At 41.1% G+C, this 12,669-nt stretch overlaps 2 protein-coding genes across 4 annotated transcripts; one reads left to right on the top strand and one right to left on the bottom strand.

Annotated features, from left to right (window-relative positions):
- Nucleotides 1-116: 116 nt before the first annotated feature.
- Nucleotides 117-8,633, bottom strand: c5h16orf46 (chromosome 5 C16orf46 homolog). Of its 3 annotated transcripts, none has more exons than XM_088295382.1 (3): nucleotides 6,867-8,633; nucleotides 1,591-1,770; nucleotides 117-1,512 (listed from the first exon to the last, which is right to left on the bottom strand). In XM_088295382.1, the coding sequence occupies exons 2-3, from the start codon at nucleotides 1,756-1,758 to the stop codon at nucleotides 1,066-1,068; spliced, it is 615 nt and encodes a 204-aa protein (XP_088151508.1). In that variant the 5' UTR covers nucleotides 1,759-1,770; nucleotides 6,867-8,633; the 3' UTR covers nucleotides 117-1,065. The 3 variants fall into 3 exon arrangements, with proteins under 3 accessions (XP_088151508.1, XP_088151510.1, XP_088151509.1); XM_088295384.1 differs by lacking the exon at nucleotides 6,867-8,633 and adding an exon at nucleotides 3,709-3,858; XM_088295383.1 differs by lacking the exon at nucleotides 6,867-8,633 and adding an exon at nucleotides 2,933-3,230.
- Nucleotides 2,974-11,206, top strand: LOC148337303 (protein phosphatase 1 regulatory subunit 3E). The gene is made up of 3 exons (XM_088295381.1): nucleotides 2,974-3,279; nucleotides 4,453-4,589; nucleotides 7,358-11,206. Exon 3 carries the CDS (start codon nucleotides 7,545-7,547, stop codon nucleotides 8,469-8,471), a length of 927 nt encoding a protein of 308 aa, XP_088151507.1. The 5' UTR covers nucleotides 2,974-3,279; nucleotides 4,453-4,589; nucleotides 7,358-7,544; the 3' UTR covers nucleotides 8,472-11,206.
- The last annotated feature ends 1,463 nt before the right edge of the window (nucleotides 11,207-12,669 follow it).

Genomic DNA, 12,669 nt, shown 5'->3' with positions numbered 1-12,669 from the left:
CATAAAATCCTTAATATTATTTCTCAGAAAAATTTAAAAACTAAATAACCTCTTTCATTAAAATCAAACGTAAATGTAATCTGTGGAGAAACAAATAAAACCTCAGCAAACACCACTAACAACAAAATTGCCAATTGCCTTTAATGATTTGTTGTAATTTGAACATTTTTATCAATAGAACAAGAATCAACAAGCTGTTGCTCCAACTTTTCCATCGCATGAACCAGTAACTCGCGTTGCCTTTGAAAGAACTGGGGGATATATTGGTCTACCCTTTGCTTCTTTCTCCTGCCCAACCTTCTTTGCGTTGCGTTTTTGGCTACCGGACATGAAGGGCATCTTGCCGTCTCCGCCTCCACTCACTGATAACGTGCAAAACTTTCTGCAGGCCAGAGCAAGTGGACTGAACCACTTTAGGAAATGGAGAGGTGGAGGCGTTGAGAAAGTTTCCTAAACAAATACGCTTACTGTTGCCAACAATGCATTGTCAATGAAATAGTTGGGTAATCGGACGTTTATAACCGCGTCATTACTTTGGATTATAATTTTACTAGGGGCCCTTCTGGGCCCCTGTCGATCATGTGCCCCTTAGAATCCTTCTCATTCCTCCCTTTTTGGTGCCCGTGTGTTATTCAATTAGTTGTGCAAAAAAAAAAAAAAAACTGCTATCCACTTTTCAGTAGAGAAGCTGAATGCTTTTGCCCTCAATTTCTGATAAGACCGAGCATCCAATTTGTTGTTGCTTAGAAACTGAGAAAGCACAAGGGGGTAGCTATTAACTACAATCCCAAATTGGTCTTCATAGTTTAATGTGCGTGGGCAGTAATCAACAGGACAGCAAACACTGGTACTGATAATTGACATTCCAAATCAGTCTTCACATATTATAGCATGTGTTTTGCGAAGTAAAAAAGCACTGAAACGTTGGCACGCGAGCCCTCGGGAAAGTTGCTGACGTCTTTGGTTTAATTTGGAAGTTCATATTTCTTCGAAAAACCTGCAACAGTTCTTTTATAATGTTCCTGGGATATTCATGGCATATTGAGCTGAGCTTTGTCTGGCCCATCATTTGATTGGAGGTAAAAATGTGAAGTTTGTAATGGGAACAACCTTGCTTTTAGTTTGGCGTTTTATGGGTTTGGATGACCTGCCCTTTGACATGTTTGGCGATAAATGTTGTAGGTGCAAAGGAATCCCACTGACATGCCCCCTGTCTTCATGCAGCAATGGTGACGACTCTTCTTCCGCGCCATCCAGCGCATGCCATTCTGGGCATTCCGGCTCCAACATGGCCTTCTGGCTTGACGGGGTGGATTTCTTCAAGTAATGAGGGCTTGATTGAGATTCACTGCAGTGCTCGCCACTCATGGCTAATGTATCTCCATGAAATGTTATCTCTGCATGCAAGGAGGGTGGATTGTCTGTGTTCTCCTTACGCGGCTTTGGTTTCTTGTCTTTCTTTTGAGGAAGAAGAATGCAACTAACTGGAGCAACCCTGTCCCAGCCCCGCACCTACCGCAAAACAAAATGGAATGCTTTGATTATGAAAACTAGACTGTAGCAATGACTTAATGATAGAAATGTACTTACGGCCTCTTCCCAACCACAGTAGCAATGATATTCGTGTGGCTCCTGTTCGTTTAAAAATGCCTCCTCACTCATCTCAAGCAGGACATCGACATGAATCCTTTGTGCTTTGTACAGCTGATCCTCAACAGCGTCTTCCTGTTCAGGAGTTTCTTCATCGGATCCATCCATTGCTGTGGAGTCCTTTTTGTGGGATAAAAAAAAAGAAGAAGAAAAAAAACATTGGTCACTTATCATATATGCAATACAATACAACTTTATTATGTGATTTTCAACAAAACGCCAACTGAGAATGCGACGAACATGAATGAAAAAATAAATGGTAATTTGAAATAATGAAAACATGATTTCAGCTGACATTATCAATATGTAGTGGCTGTCAAAAAAATTGCTAATAAATAAATGCCCGTAACACATGATGGTAATTTCAAATTAAGTAGACATGAACATGCAATGGTCATTCCAGAATTGGAGACCATTTTTTGTACGCCCTATCAAACTTTAAATAATCAATGCACAAATAAAAAAAAACATGCTGGCAAACAACTAGCTTTAGTAAATGTGATTTCTAAATATATGTTTTTAAAACAATTATTTTTGTGACGTCTTCTATGTAATTATTAAAACAGTGTTAGGTCAAACATCTTAAATAGTAGTTATTATGCCCTTAAGTTATTTTTAACGTTTTAGCCATTTTTTTTATCATATATGTATGTTCTTGACCAGTTAGCATAGCAGCTAATGCAACTAGCAAGCATACGTACAAAAACATTCAAATTGATTTGGAACCATGTTTCTCTTCTTCGATCAGAAAAATACCAAAAAAATAAATAGTATGTCAATAAAATTATTTTAACAGGGTTGCGACAAACTAAAACAATATAGATATGACAACTACCTCATAAAAAAAGCTGTTGATAGTTGAGCAAATCAAATTAAATGGGTTTAGTGTCTGTTTTTTTTTTAAAACAGTACAAATTCTAAAATATATATATTTTCAGAAATGTTGGTGCCTAAAAAGTCCTCCAATTCTGGAATGATCTGTGACGTTAAACTTAATGTTAGATTTGTCATTTTTGTAGTTGTTGCTACTGCGGTTCAGACAAGCTAGTATTAAATGGAGACAATGCATTAAAATTAATGGGAAGCTAATGATTACAATACACAATATTTTTAATTTGCAGCTCACGTGAACATTATCAGATGATAAGCACGCCCGAGTCTTTGCAGTTACCATTCATAGAGACATACACCTTGAACATTACATAAAAACAGTTGCAGTAATAAGTTATCATGTCCACTTCATGTTGACAAGAAGCAGTTAAACCAGCGGATGCATACACACCGGCAGACGTTCGTGGGTGACAACGGCCGTGATGACGAAGTCGTGCTTTAAACGTTACGTTAAAACGGCAAGACGTCATGCGAAAAGATTCGCGGGTGTTGGTCCAGCTAGAGTCGCCAAATATGGCGTGACCGGAAGAAAGGCCGAGTGACAAAACTTTTGTGAATAGCTTTAAACGCGAGCCAAGAGGCTGTTAGTTTGTTATATCAAGTCCGAATGGACCGTGTTTCAAAAGCGAGGTAGATTTATTTAAACCATACGTGTTTCAGATATAATGTCTGTATGGACCGATTACTACACCATTTCCGTCTCGTTTTCTGAAGTGCATTCCTCTCGTTCACTTTCAGGTGAGTACGCAAGTTTACATTTCCCTCGAATAAATGTCATTCGAATTTTACTGCTTTAGATGAGTTAGATTTTTGTCATCCAAAGTTTTGTGACTGCTGGTGGTGAAACAATAAGTAGATCTAATTACATGGATTTCAACTCAATTGAAAAACAAATTATGTGCCTAGTTTGGGTGAGTTACTTTTTCCGGTCCAAAAAATGCTACCTCTTCTTTCTCCATTTTGGATCAACAGCACAATTTCTCAGCATTTGTGCACCATTTCTGAAGGAATTGTAATTTCATTTTTTTAAGTGTAAGTGCAGTCCTTGCACCACGGGACACTAGATTTGTTTTTAGGGTGCCACAGCTGTAGATATGTTAATAAATATTTCAAATGGAGCGGGGGGGGGGGGGGGGTGACAGAAACTTATGGAAGGTATTCATTTACCAGAGTGAAGATCAATCTTCCCTAACCTTTACTGAGCCAAGGCACCCTTTTGACTTGATAACTATCTCGTGACACCACAAAACAAAAAAAATGGCATAAAAGTATGAACACTGAAATAATGACAATGTCATCCCAGTTAAATTACAAATTGACTGGCTCGTTGTGAAATCTGGGCCCATTTAATTGAACAACAAGCTGCTAGGACTTGCCTGTTAGAATGAAGTGCAACAGGTGTATGCACAAGTTAATTGCAGCTTCCACAATCTAAACGTGTCCGACCAGCCATTATACATAATTTGTATAGGAGAGACGCGTCATCAACAAATTATCAGACCAATTAAGCTTGTGGGCCACGGTATTAACTCCACTCATACTCAGACCGTCTGTTTCGCTCCAAATGTGAAAAAATGCAACATAGTTGTGAACCAATGCACAGTGAGTTACGTGTTGTTTGAGTCTCTTATTTGTTCTTATTGGAGCAAGTAAATCCCATCGGGAAGTGTTACGAATGGGAGTGTGGGGCGGTGGAACTAAATTACACTTTAATGTGACAAGAATGGCAACTTGCCTCCAAACCGATTCAGATTTTTTGAATGCTAAAATGTTAGTGAGACTATTTATCTTGCATTTGTTTTCTTTGAGTGGATTTCCCTTTGTGACCTGTCAGTGTAAATAAATAGTGCTTCCTATTTATTTTTTTTTTTTTAAGGATTCTAAAAATGTATTCCAAATTCTCCAACACAGGTGTGATCTCAGCTGATGAGAAATGCTCAAATCAAGCAGAAGCAGAACCTCTCTGATTATAAAGCTAAAGACAGACAGATAAAAGCACCTGCAGTCGAGGAAAATTAACACTGGCAGTGTTGGAAGCACAAGAGGAGGTAAGTGGACATATTAGACTGCATAGAGGTGGGCTGTAAGATCAAATGAGAAATAATTGAATGTCAGTTATTTCAGAATGATTGTGTGAGAACAAGCAGCTTAGGTGCGAGCTCAACACTTGAGATAGGCGGATTACAAGCTTCTTGAAAGCTAATACAGTCAAGGGCAAGCATTAAACATGGTCTCCACATTTCTCCCATTTAAAGCAATATTCTAACAGGGCAAGGTTAAGCCGTAGCACTTCCAAAGAAGCTGACCCTGTTCCAATGGTTTTATTGACTCTTTTCCTTCTGAGGCTTTTAATCTTCCTTCCGGGCCAGCACTTTGCCCGTCTGTTGAATGTTTCATGTTGTGGAACTTTTTCCAGTGCCTTAACTGCCACCATAGCAATGTCTCTTTTAACCCTTCGGCGCACTTGGCCCGACAGACAGACGGGCCCTCAATGCGAAATATGTTTTTGAAAAGCTTTTCACAGCCTTTAAGTGTGTCATGAATGGGAACTCGCCTTTTTATGATTGAGAACCCAATTTAAATGGAATGATATAAAAAAAATCGGTTTACGTGACTTCACTTTGGATTTTGTCATGATCTGATGCTTTGTCACCTTTTGTTGAACACATCAAGTGTAACAGGATTTATACTGTTACTGTTTGAGGTTCCTGTTCTTTTCTTTTTTTTTTATGACTGAAAGAAGTTTTATTTTCCTTCCGTCTTTCAGCGGCTATTCTTGCCTTTGTTTGAAGGCGTAAAACAACTGAACAAGACGCCACACTGGCCACAGTAACATCATGTGACCCTCTGGTGAGGGACACAGTACCGTAGTTGCAGAAACGTTAGGTAAATCAAATACAAAAACCTTTAAACAGTATTTAATCTACCTAGTGTCGTCTTCTGCGACACCTTCAGCTTCCTATCTGCCCCCCATGGTTAAGTAGGTCCATAATTTACTTGACTTAGTTTGACATCTAAGTTTTTAAATTGCCTCATGCTGTCTTGACTGAGCACTGCGCTAAAGGAACAATCCAAACTACAGACTTATCTATTCTCTCTGATTTCTGACTGCTCCAGACTCAAGGTGTCAAAAATTGATGCATTTCCTTTTTTTTTTTTTTTTTTTTAAGGATGGAAAAAAAAGTTAGTTTTGCATTTTCTATTTTTTTGCCTCACATTGTTGCCCCCTGTGGGAGGAACAATTTTGAATTATATGATACACAAGACCGAAGGTGAAATCACAACTGTTTGTCTTGATAACATCTCAAAGTGCTCTTATGTAATCATGCGCCTTGCGGGAAATATGGCTCGGTATTTTGTGTGGGGGAAAAAAAGAATAGCTGCACCCTGTGTTTATAGAATTTGCTGAAATTGACCACCACAGTTGAACAATGTCTTTTTTGTTTTCTTCAAAGACAACAAATGATACAATTACCGTTCCAGTGTTCATACTGTCATCCAAATGCAAAAGTATTTTCATCTACTATAGATATCCAAGCAATTTTGAACTCACATATGATTGCTCTGGCCCATATTGATTTAACAAAAGGTAAGTTGTTACACAACCGCCCATAGTGTGTATATACATAGTGTGTACAATTCATGAATAAATCACTACGCTGTGCTCGTCTCATTGAGGGAGACAAACACTCGGTGATCTGAATGGACTAATCATTCCACAGGAACAATACCAGGACAGAGCCTTTCTCGTGTCTTTCTTCAAGGATTTTCATATGAAAAACAGAGTTAGGTTCTGAGTTCAGACTGCATATTGAGAGGGAACTTCTCATTGTGGGTACTCGCTAGCCTCTGTTTAAAAGGACTTTAAATTTAGAGGATGATGTGTAAATTGGGTCTCAATGTTCATGACCCAGACTTAGTCACCCCTTTGGTGGATCATGCGGGGGTAATTTTTAAAGCTCGTATTTGACTGTTTACACTTTGCTATGAATAGATGACATATTCAGTGGATGACTCATTGCAATGTCAATCTGTCTAATTTTTGTCAATGTTTTGAAATCATTTTTTGGTAAAAGCTGACATGTTTTAGCTTTGCTAATTTTGCTGTCAATCATTTGGGAACTAATCTTCGGTCGAGTTTGACTTTAGATTTTCACTACTTCATGAACAATAGACATGCATGGAAACGCAAGCAAGAGTCATTGTAACTTAACCTTAACGGTATAAATGCAATGCAGTAGTTCACAATTCATGTGGCGTGCAGGTTGCAGATACTTTGTCTAAGAGGCTTGTTTTCGAAACGATAAGGTATAATTTATACTCACGACAAACTGTCTTTCTCCACTTTGCGAGTTGTTTCACTTTCAGTCCACTGTGCGGCAAACTGACTGCTTGTCGGTGAGCTACGCTGTCGCCATGGCAACACTTCTTTTGCAGTCCGTGACGCACCAAAATGGGCGGAGCGGAGGCTCCCTTGCTGCAGCTCGTTGTAAAACAGATGCCGGAATGACATTTTCATCTGTTAATTGTCTAGTAGCAGAGCAGTATACACGGAAGCTTTAAGTGTGTTAACGATAAAAGCACTAACATCTCAGCCTGCACGTGGATTATGACATTATGTCCGAAAGTGGGAACCTTCTCGCCTGCAGCGAGGCAACGTTCAGATCTGCACGTAGACTTCACAGTTACGTTCTGACGTCATATACAACACAATCACGCGAGAGGGCGGTCTTTACTCAATAGAAGTGTGCTTTGAGTTTCGGAATTTCAAGGCTGTTTTCTTATCCACCGCCTCTTCATACATCTAAACTGACAGATTCGATGAAGCAAACAGCACTCAGCAACACCCGCGTCAATTGGACCCGGACACAGAAGTCGAAGTGACGCAGCCACGGCGCCAATCCGCGAGTGGGATACTGACACCTGACGGTTTGGTTTCCCCAGTCGCCGGTCTCCACACGACCACAGAGTTCGGCTCTGCAGTGCAGGGGCAGCACCGTTGTATGGAAGCAGAGCGCGCGCGCCCTACCGTGGACATGCTGCCCCCGAAGACCTGCCTTCCCAGGAACTACAGCTGCATCGCCGGCCTCTTCGGCAGCCTGGCCGCGGCGAACCCTCGTCTTGACGATGGAGACGATTTTGACATCATGAGCGGCACCTGCGAACCCGCCGAGAGTCCCGTAGTGGACGAGAGGCCGCGGGGCCGGGAGACCTTTCTCAAGCCCCCGCAGAGTCCCAGCCTGCGCCGGCGGTGCAAGTCCCTTCCCACTCCCACGGAGAGGGCCAAGTTGGAAATCTCCCGCAGCAGAAGTCCAACAAGTCAGAAAAAGGTCCGCTTCGCAGACTCCCTGGGTCTGGAGCTCATCTCCGTGAAACACTTCGACGACTCTGACGAGCCGGATGTGCCGGAGCGCATTTTGGCCAAGTTACCCAAATCCACGGACTTTAATAATCACATGGCCGCTACAAAATTCCCCCGACCCCTCGCGCAGTCTGTGTTCATGGAGCTGCAGTTCACCAGCCCCGGCACCCAACCCGGCTTCGAGGAGAAAGTGCGGGAGGTGAAAGTGCTGCTGGAAAGCGTGGAGACGGACGACTTCAGCCTCTCCGGCTTTGTGCGCGTCTTGAACCTGGCCTTCGAGAAGAGCGTCTCCCTGCGCTACTCCCTCAACAACTGGATCACCTTCATGGACAGTTTGGCGTCCTACGTTCCCCACTCGAGCGACGGGGCCACCGATCGCTTCTCCTTCAAGGTGGTCATGCCCACTTATATGGAGAACGGGGGCACGCTGCAGTTCGCGATAAAATACACGGTCGACGGCGAAGAGTTTTGGGATAATAACAACGGGAATAACTACAAAGTGCGGCGTCACCGGTTCAAGATGTCTCCACCGAAGGAATGGGAGAACGGATGGATCCACTTTATATAAGCCCATTCACATCGCGTGCGTAAATTGTGCGTACGATTTTAAAATGACTAACTTGTATAAATGGGCGTTTAGTTCTGCCGTTATTAGTGCGTATGCGTGTGGGAACTACACACGATCAAATGTTGGTGGCGTGAGCGTTTGAGGTGCCCGGTGAGGGTTAATTTGCCTTTATGTCAGGGCTCTTGTCGGCATAGCTCGGTGCCCTTTGGGAGGGCACGTCCACATTATGTAACGTGGAAACACGTGACGAGGGGGAAACGTGTCGGGCGACCTCGGGCATTATTGCTCTTTGCAGGAGATGCAGCAACGTTAATTGTTATGGTAAGGTGTGTCTATTTTTATTTTTTTGCACGGATGCAACAGTATGGCTCATAAATTGGCAAGGAACACACAATGTGATGTCACCGCCGTGTATCTTGCCTTGATTGGGCTGGGATAATGAAGGTTTATCTAACATACTATCTTCCAAAGTTAAAATACACTGTAGCTCATTCATTCATCAATTATGTGATGCCATTAAATGCCTTTGTATAGCATGGTATGGGAAGCAGAGCATTGATAATTTTAATTTTCCCACTCATCCATGTATTTTCAGTGATTACATTTTGTTGCAGTACCGCTTCCCCCTGGATTTTCCTTCCATTGTATTTATAGACGATAATTTCTATCTAATCACAAATGATTGCCTCTTAACTCATTCCTGTTTGAAAGTACTCCCAGCGGATAGGTAGATCTTAAAACTCCTTTTGAATGTTACTGAAGAGAAATTTATTTTTTTTGTTGTTTTTACCAAGTAACTTAGTTCGTTGGTACATTTTTCCACTTCTGATATTTTTCACTGGTGATTTCTATCGAAGAACGCCAGTATTTAACATCACTGTCTAGAACTACTTTGTCCACTGTCACTGTTGACGTGCTCTCCAATATTGTCTGCACTCCATTTTTATCAGGGCTACCCAAACTTTTCAAATTGCATTCCAAATTAGAAATATGGCTCCCCTTTTCTCCCAAGGTTACTCAAATGCAGCAGAGAGACAAAATATTTGACACCCTACACAAACTTGTGACAAAAAACTTTTTTATTACAATAAAGACTGAATAAAATGGCAATTTTCCAAGAAATTGTCCGATTGATTGATGATCAATAAAAATGGCTTGCAGCATTTTAATTCTGCGTGAGCCAATAAAAATTGACTTGTGACTAAATTAATTTTGTCCCAATCAGAAGTTTGGCAAACCCTGCTTTTTATCAACAATAGTTTTCACTCATTAGGTTTCTTTCAAATTAATCTTACTGTAAATGGCTTTGCTCTCATACTGTATTAGTTTTTGGTATTGCGCACATTTGGTGTGTGCGTGTGCGTGTGTGTGTGTGAAGCTATCTTAGTTGTCTGTGAGTACAAGTCAGAGCACTTCTGAACATCGCTTTATATTACAGCAGTCTCAGAAGGGAGCTCTTCTGTTAATGATGCAATCCGGCTGTGCACATAAACAAAAAAAAGGTTTTCCCGTAAGCACTTAGCTATTGAAATACTTCCACTCTGAAGCGCCCGATCGCTCTCGGAAACATGAAAAAAAAATGTTTCATGGTTCGATACAGCAACGCTCAAATGAGAGCTGGGCTGAGTTGATATCTGCCGATACGGAGTGTTATCTTGCGTTGCGCTAAGTCATTCAAATGTAATGCAGATGTACGAAGTTGGCTGCTGGTTATTTTGTTGGACAGATGTATTTGCACATTGATGATTTGTAGTCCATACTGGAACGTAGCAGAGTTCAGTCCCGGGATGCAAATTGACAAACCCTTTCTACTGTTCGTATTTAACTAATTGGTGATACTGTGACATGATTTCAGCCGGGCACCATCCACGCTTGCCATCTCTTAATTGTGCATCCCTAATGATGGGCTGTTGTCACGTTGAGATTTATTTAACCGTTTATGTAACGCGTCTCATCAGAGCTCACTAATATTGATAAATGTTTGTTATATATATGTACTGTACTGTAAATGTCGCTCTCATTAAATGTCTTCATATTGTAATGTGTATAGAAATCATCTAAAAAGCAGAGTTGCAACTGAGAATAGTTTTGTCCTGTGCCGTTCCAATAGAAAAATCCAACTTGAAAGCACACAATCAGATCTTGAAAGAATTAAAAGGAAAACATGCAATGGGTTGAACAGAGTTCGACCTTTTGCGCCATTGCTAGTTACGCCACCTTTCAAGAGTTTGCTATACGAAAGAGGTGTGAGCTTGTAAGTGTTTGTTTGTGAAGAAAATGTGATTGATGGTTGGAAACGTGACAAGCGCCAAAAACACTTTGGCCTATGGTGATGAGTATGAGCGACGTATGATTGTAGCTGGTGCTGGGCGAGTTCACTCTGCACCGTTTTATTGCACTTTGAGGGGAGGACGAGGAAAGAAACGGGGTTGACGGCAAGTACATGGGGAAATGAGTTTTGCAATATGGTCCCCGTCCTAATTCATTGAGTAATGCCTTGAGATTTTTTTTTTTTTTTTTGGTCAAATTCTGGAACATTGTATGCCAGTAATTCCTTTTCCATCCACCATTTTAATGTTCGATCATCTGTTATGTCTTAACAAGTACTGTCTCCTCTGAATGTTTATCATGTTCGTGTGCATGCACAACTAAAAATAAACCTTTATTTTTCTGTTAGTTTAACCATAGGACCACTATTTTATTAAATAAATGCTCAATAAAAATGTTGAAACAAATAGTCTTGATAGTCTTTCTTTTTCTGCTGGCATCACACTCCCATCATAATGATAGCCATAAATATTCTGTGCTGATGTTTGGTATATGTTGTGACATGTGGCGTGCGAGATTGCAGTGCTGCAAATGTCATCCTATCTGGTCATTTAAGCACCTCCATGTACCAAAGCCGCCTGCTGGTCCCCTTTGGTAAAGCGGTGCATGCACTGCGGGTGTGCTGTCGTCATCGCCATTGCCAACATGGCTGCAGACATGTCCTTGGAATGACGTTGGCCTGAAGCACCCCTACTCCTATTTATTTTTTCCCCCGCAGACACAGGATGAGTCTTATTTATCAACCATTCCCCGTTGTAATACCATCAGTCCAGCCTAATACCCAATATTATTCTACTTATTGTAAGTATTCTCCTAACACTCCTTTGACAAATGTGCACTATATTTACTACCTTAACCGTCTCTTGTCATTCTTGGTAAATCACAGTGCCCCCGTCACTGCTGAGCAGGTTTTCGAATCCATGGGCTACTCATTTTGTCCTTGGGGCTAACTAGTACCCACTGACTCCATTTTAGAATGGATTTGTTTAGTATAGTACAAAATTATTTATTTAGGATAATGCTCATTAATCAAAGCCACAAAAAAAACTCCACCCTTGTTTGCAGTCTGTCTTTGGTCTTCATTCCGCCTCCTCTGTGTCTAACTGCTCAACAGTTAGCAGAGGGGGAAATAAGTTCATTGGAGAGAGATATATTTAAAATGGTGTCTCGTTTACTCAACGGCAAGCAGCCAGCCAGTATTGTTCCCTGCTTTGGGATCACGTAAAAAAAACGAAGAGTTCAATTCCGTTGACAGCCACTATTAGCAATTATTTAAGCTTCCCTTTTTCAAGCCACATCAAACCGGTTTTGGGCCATGCCAAGTTGTAAGTCGCCCCGGGATCATCTTTTCACATAGAGGTAGATGGCCATTCTTTCCAGTGCTTCTTCCATTATGTCAAAACAAAAAAGCACAGCTTGCGCGTGATGACAGTGCTGTGCAAAAAGTCAAACAAGTGATGCGTAATTTTGCTTTTATGAGCTGAAAAGCAAATATTTGGGTAAAGTCTGAAGTGGCTCATCCTAAATTTACACATTTCTGTATAAACACTATACCGCTTCTCACTAGGGTGGCGGGGGGTGCTGGAGCCTATCCCAGCTATCTTCGGGCAGTAGGCGGGGGACACTCTGAATTCGTTGCAATCATGTATTTCAAATGTAAAACTGGGTGGAATACACCATTATTTCTTAATAGTTTCTTTGGTAAAATGCCATTTTGAGTTATATAAAGTGAATGGTGGAAAAGGAATGAGAATTTGGGTGATGGCATATGTTACCGGGACTGTATCCAGGAAAAACTAGTGCTGTCTCGCGATTAATTAACTAATTAATCAATTAATTGCGATTAATCAAAATTTTCTACTACTACTTT

Source organism: Idiotropiscis lumnitzeri, chromosome 5 (genome assembly GCF_059441095.1).
Source record: "Idiotropiscis lumnitzeri isolate Australia: NSW breed Sydney's pygmy pipehorse chromosome 5, RoL_Ilum_1.0, whole genome shotgun sequence".
In the NCBI taxonomy this organism is placed as follows: domain Eukaryota; kingdom Metazoa; phylum Chordata; class Actinopteri; order Syngnathiformes; family Syngnathidae; genus Idiotropiscis; species Idiotropiscis lumnitzeri.
This window is presented reverse-complemented; position numbering and strand designations above follow the sequence as displayed.

Coding starts and splice junctions, on each gene's coding strand:
- c5h16orf46 (XM_088295382.1), bottom strand. CDS start 1,758: ATGGATGGATCCGATGAAGAAACTCCTGAACAGGAAGACGCTGTTGAG. Junction 1,513..1,590: donor ACTGTGGTTGGGAAGAGGCC/GTAAGTACATTT, acceptor GTTTTGCGGTAG/GTGCGGGGCTGGGACAGGGT.
- LOC148337303 (XM_088295381.1), top strand. CDS start 7,545: ATGGAAGCAGAGCGCGCGCGCCCTACCGTGGACATGCTGCCCCCGAAG.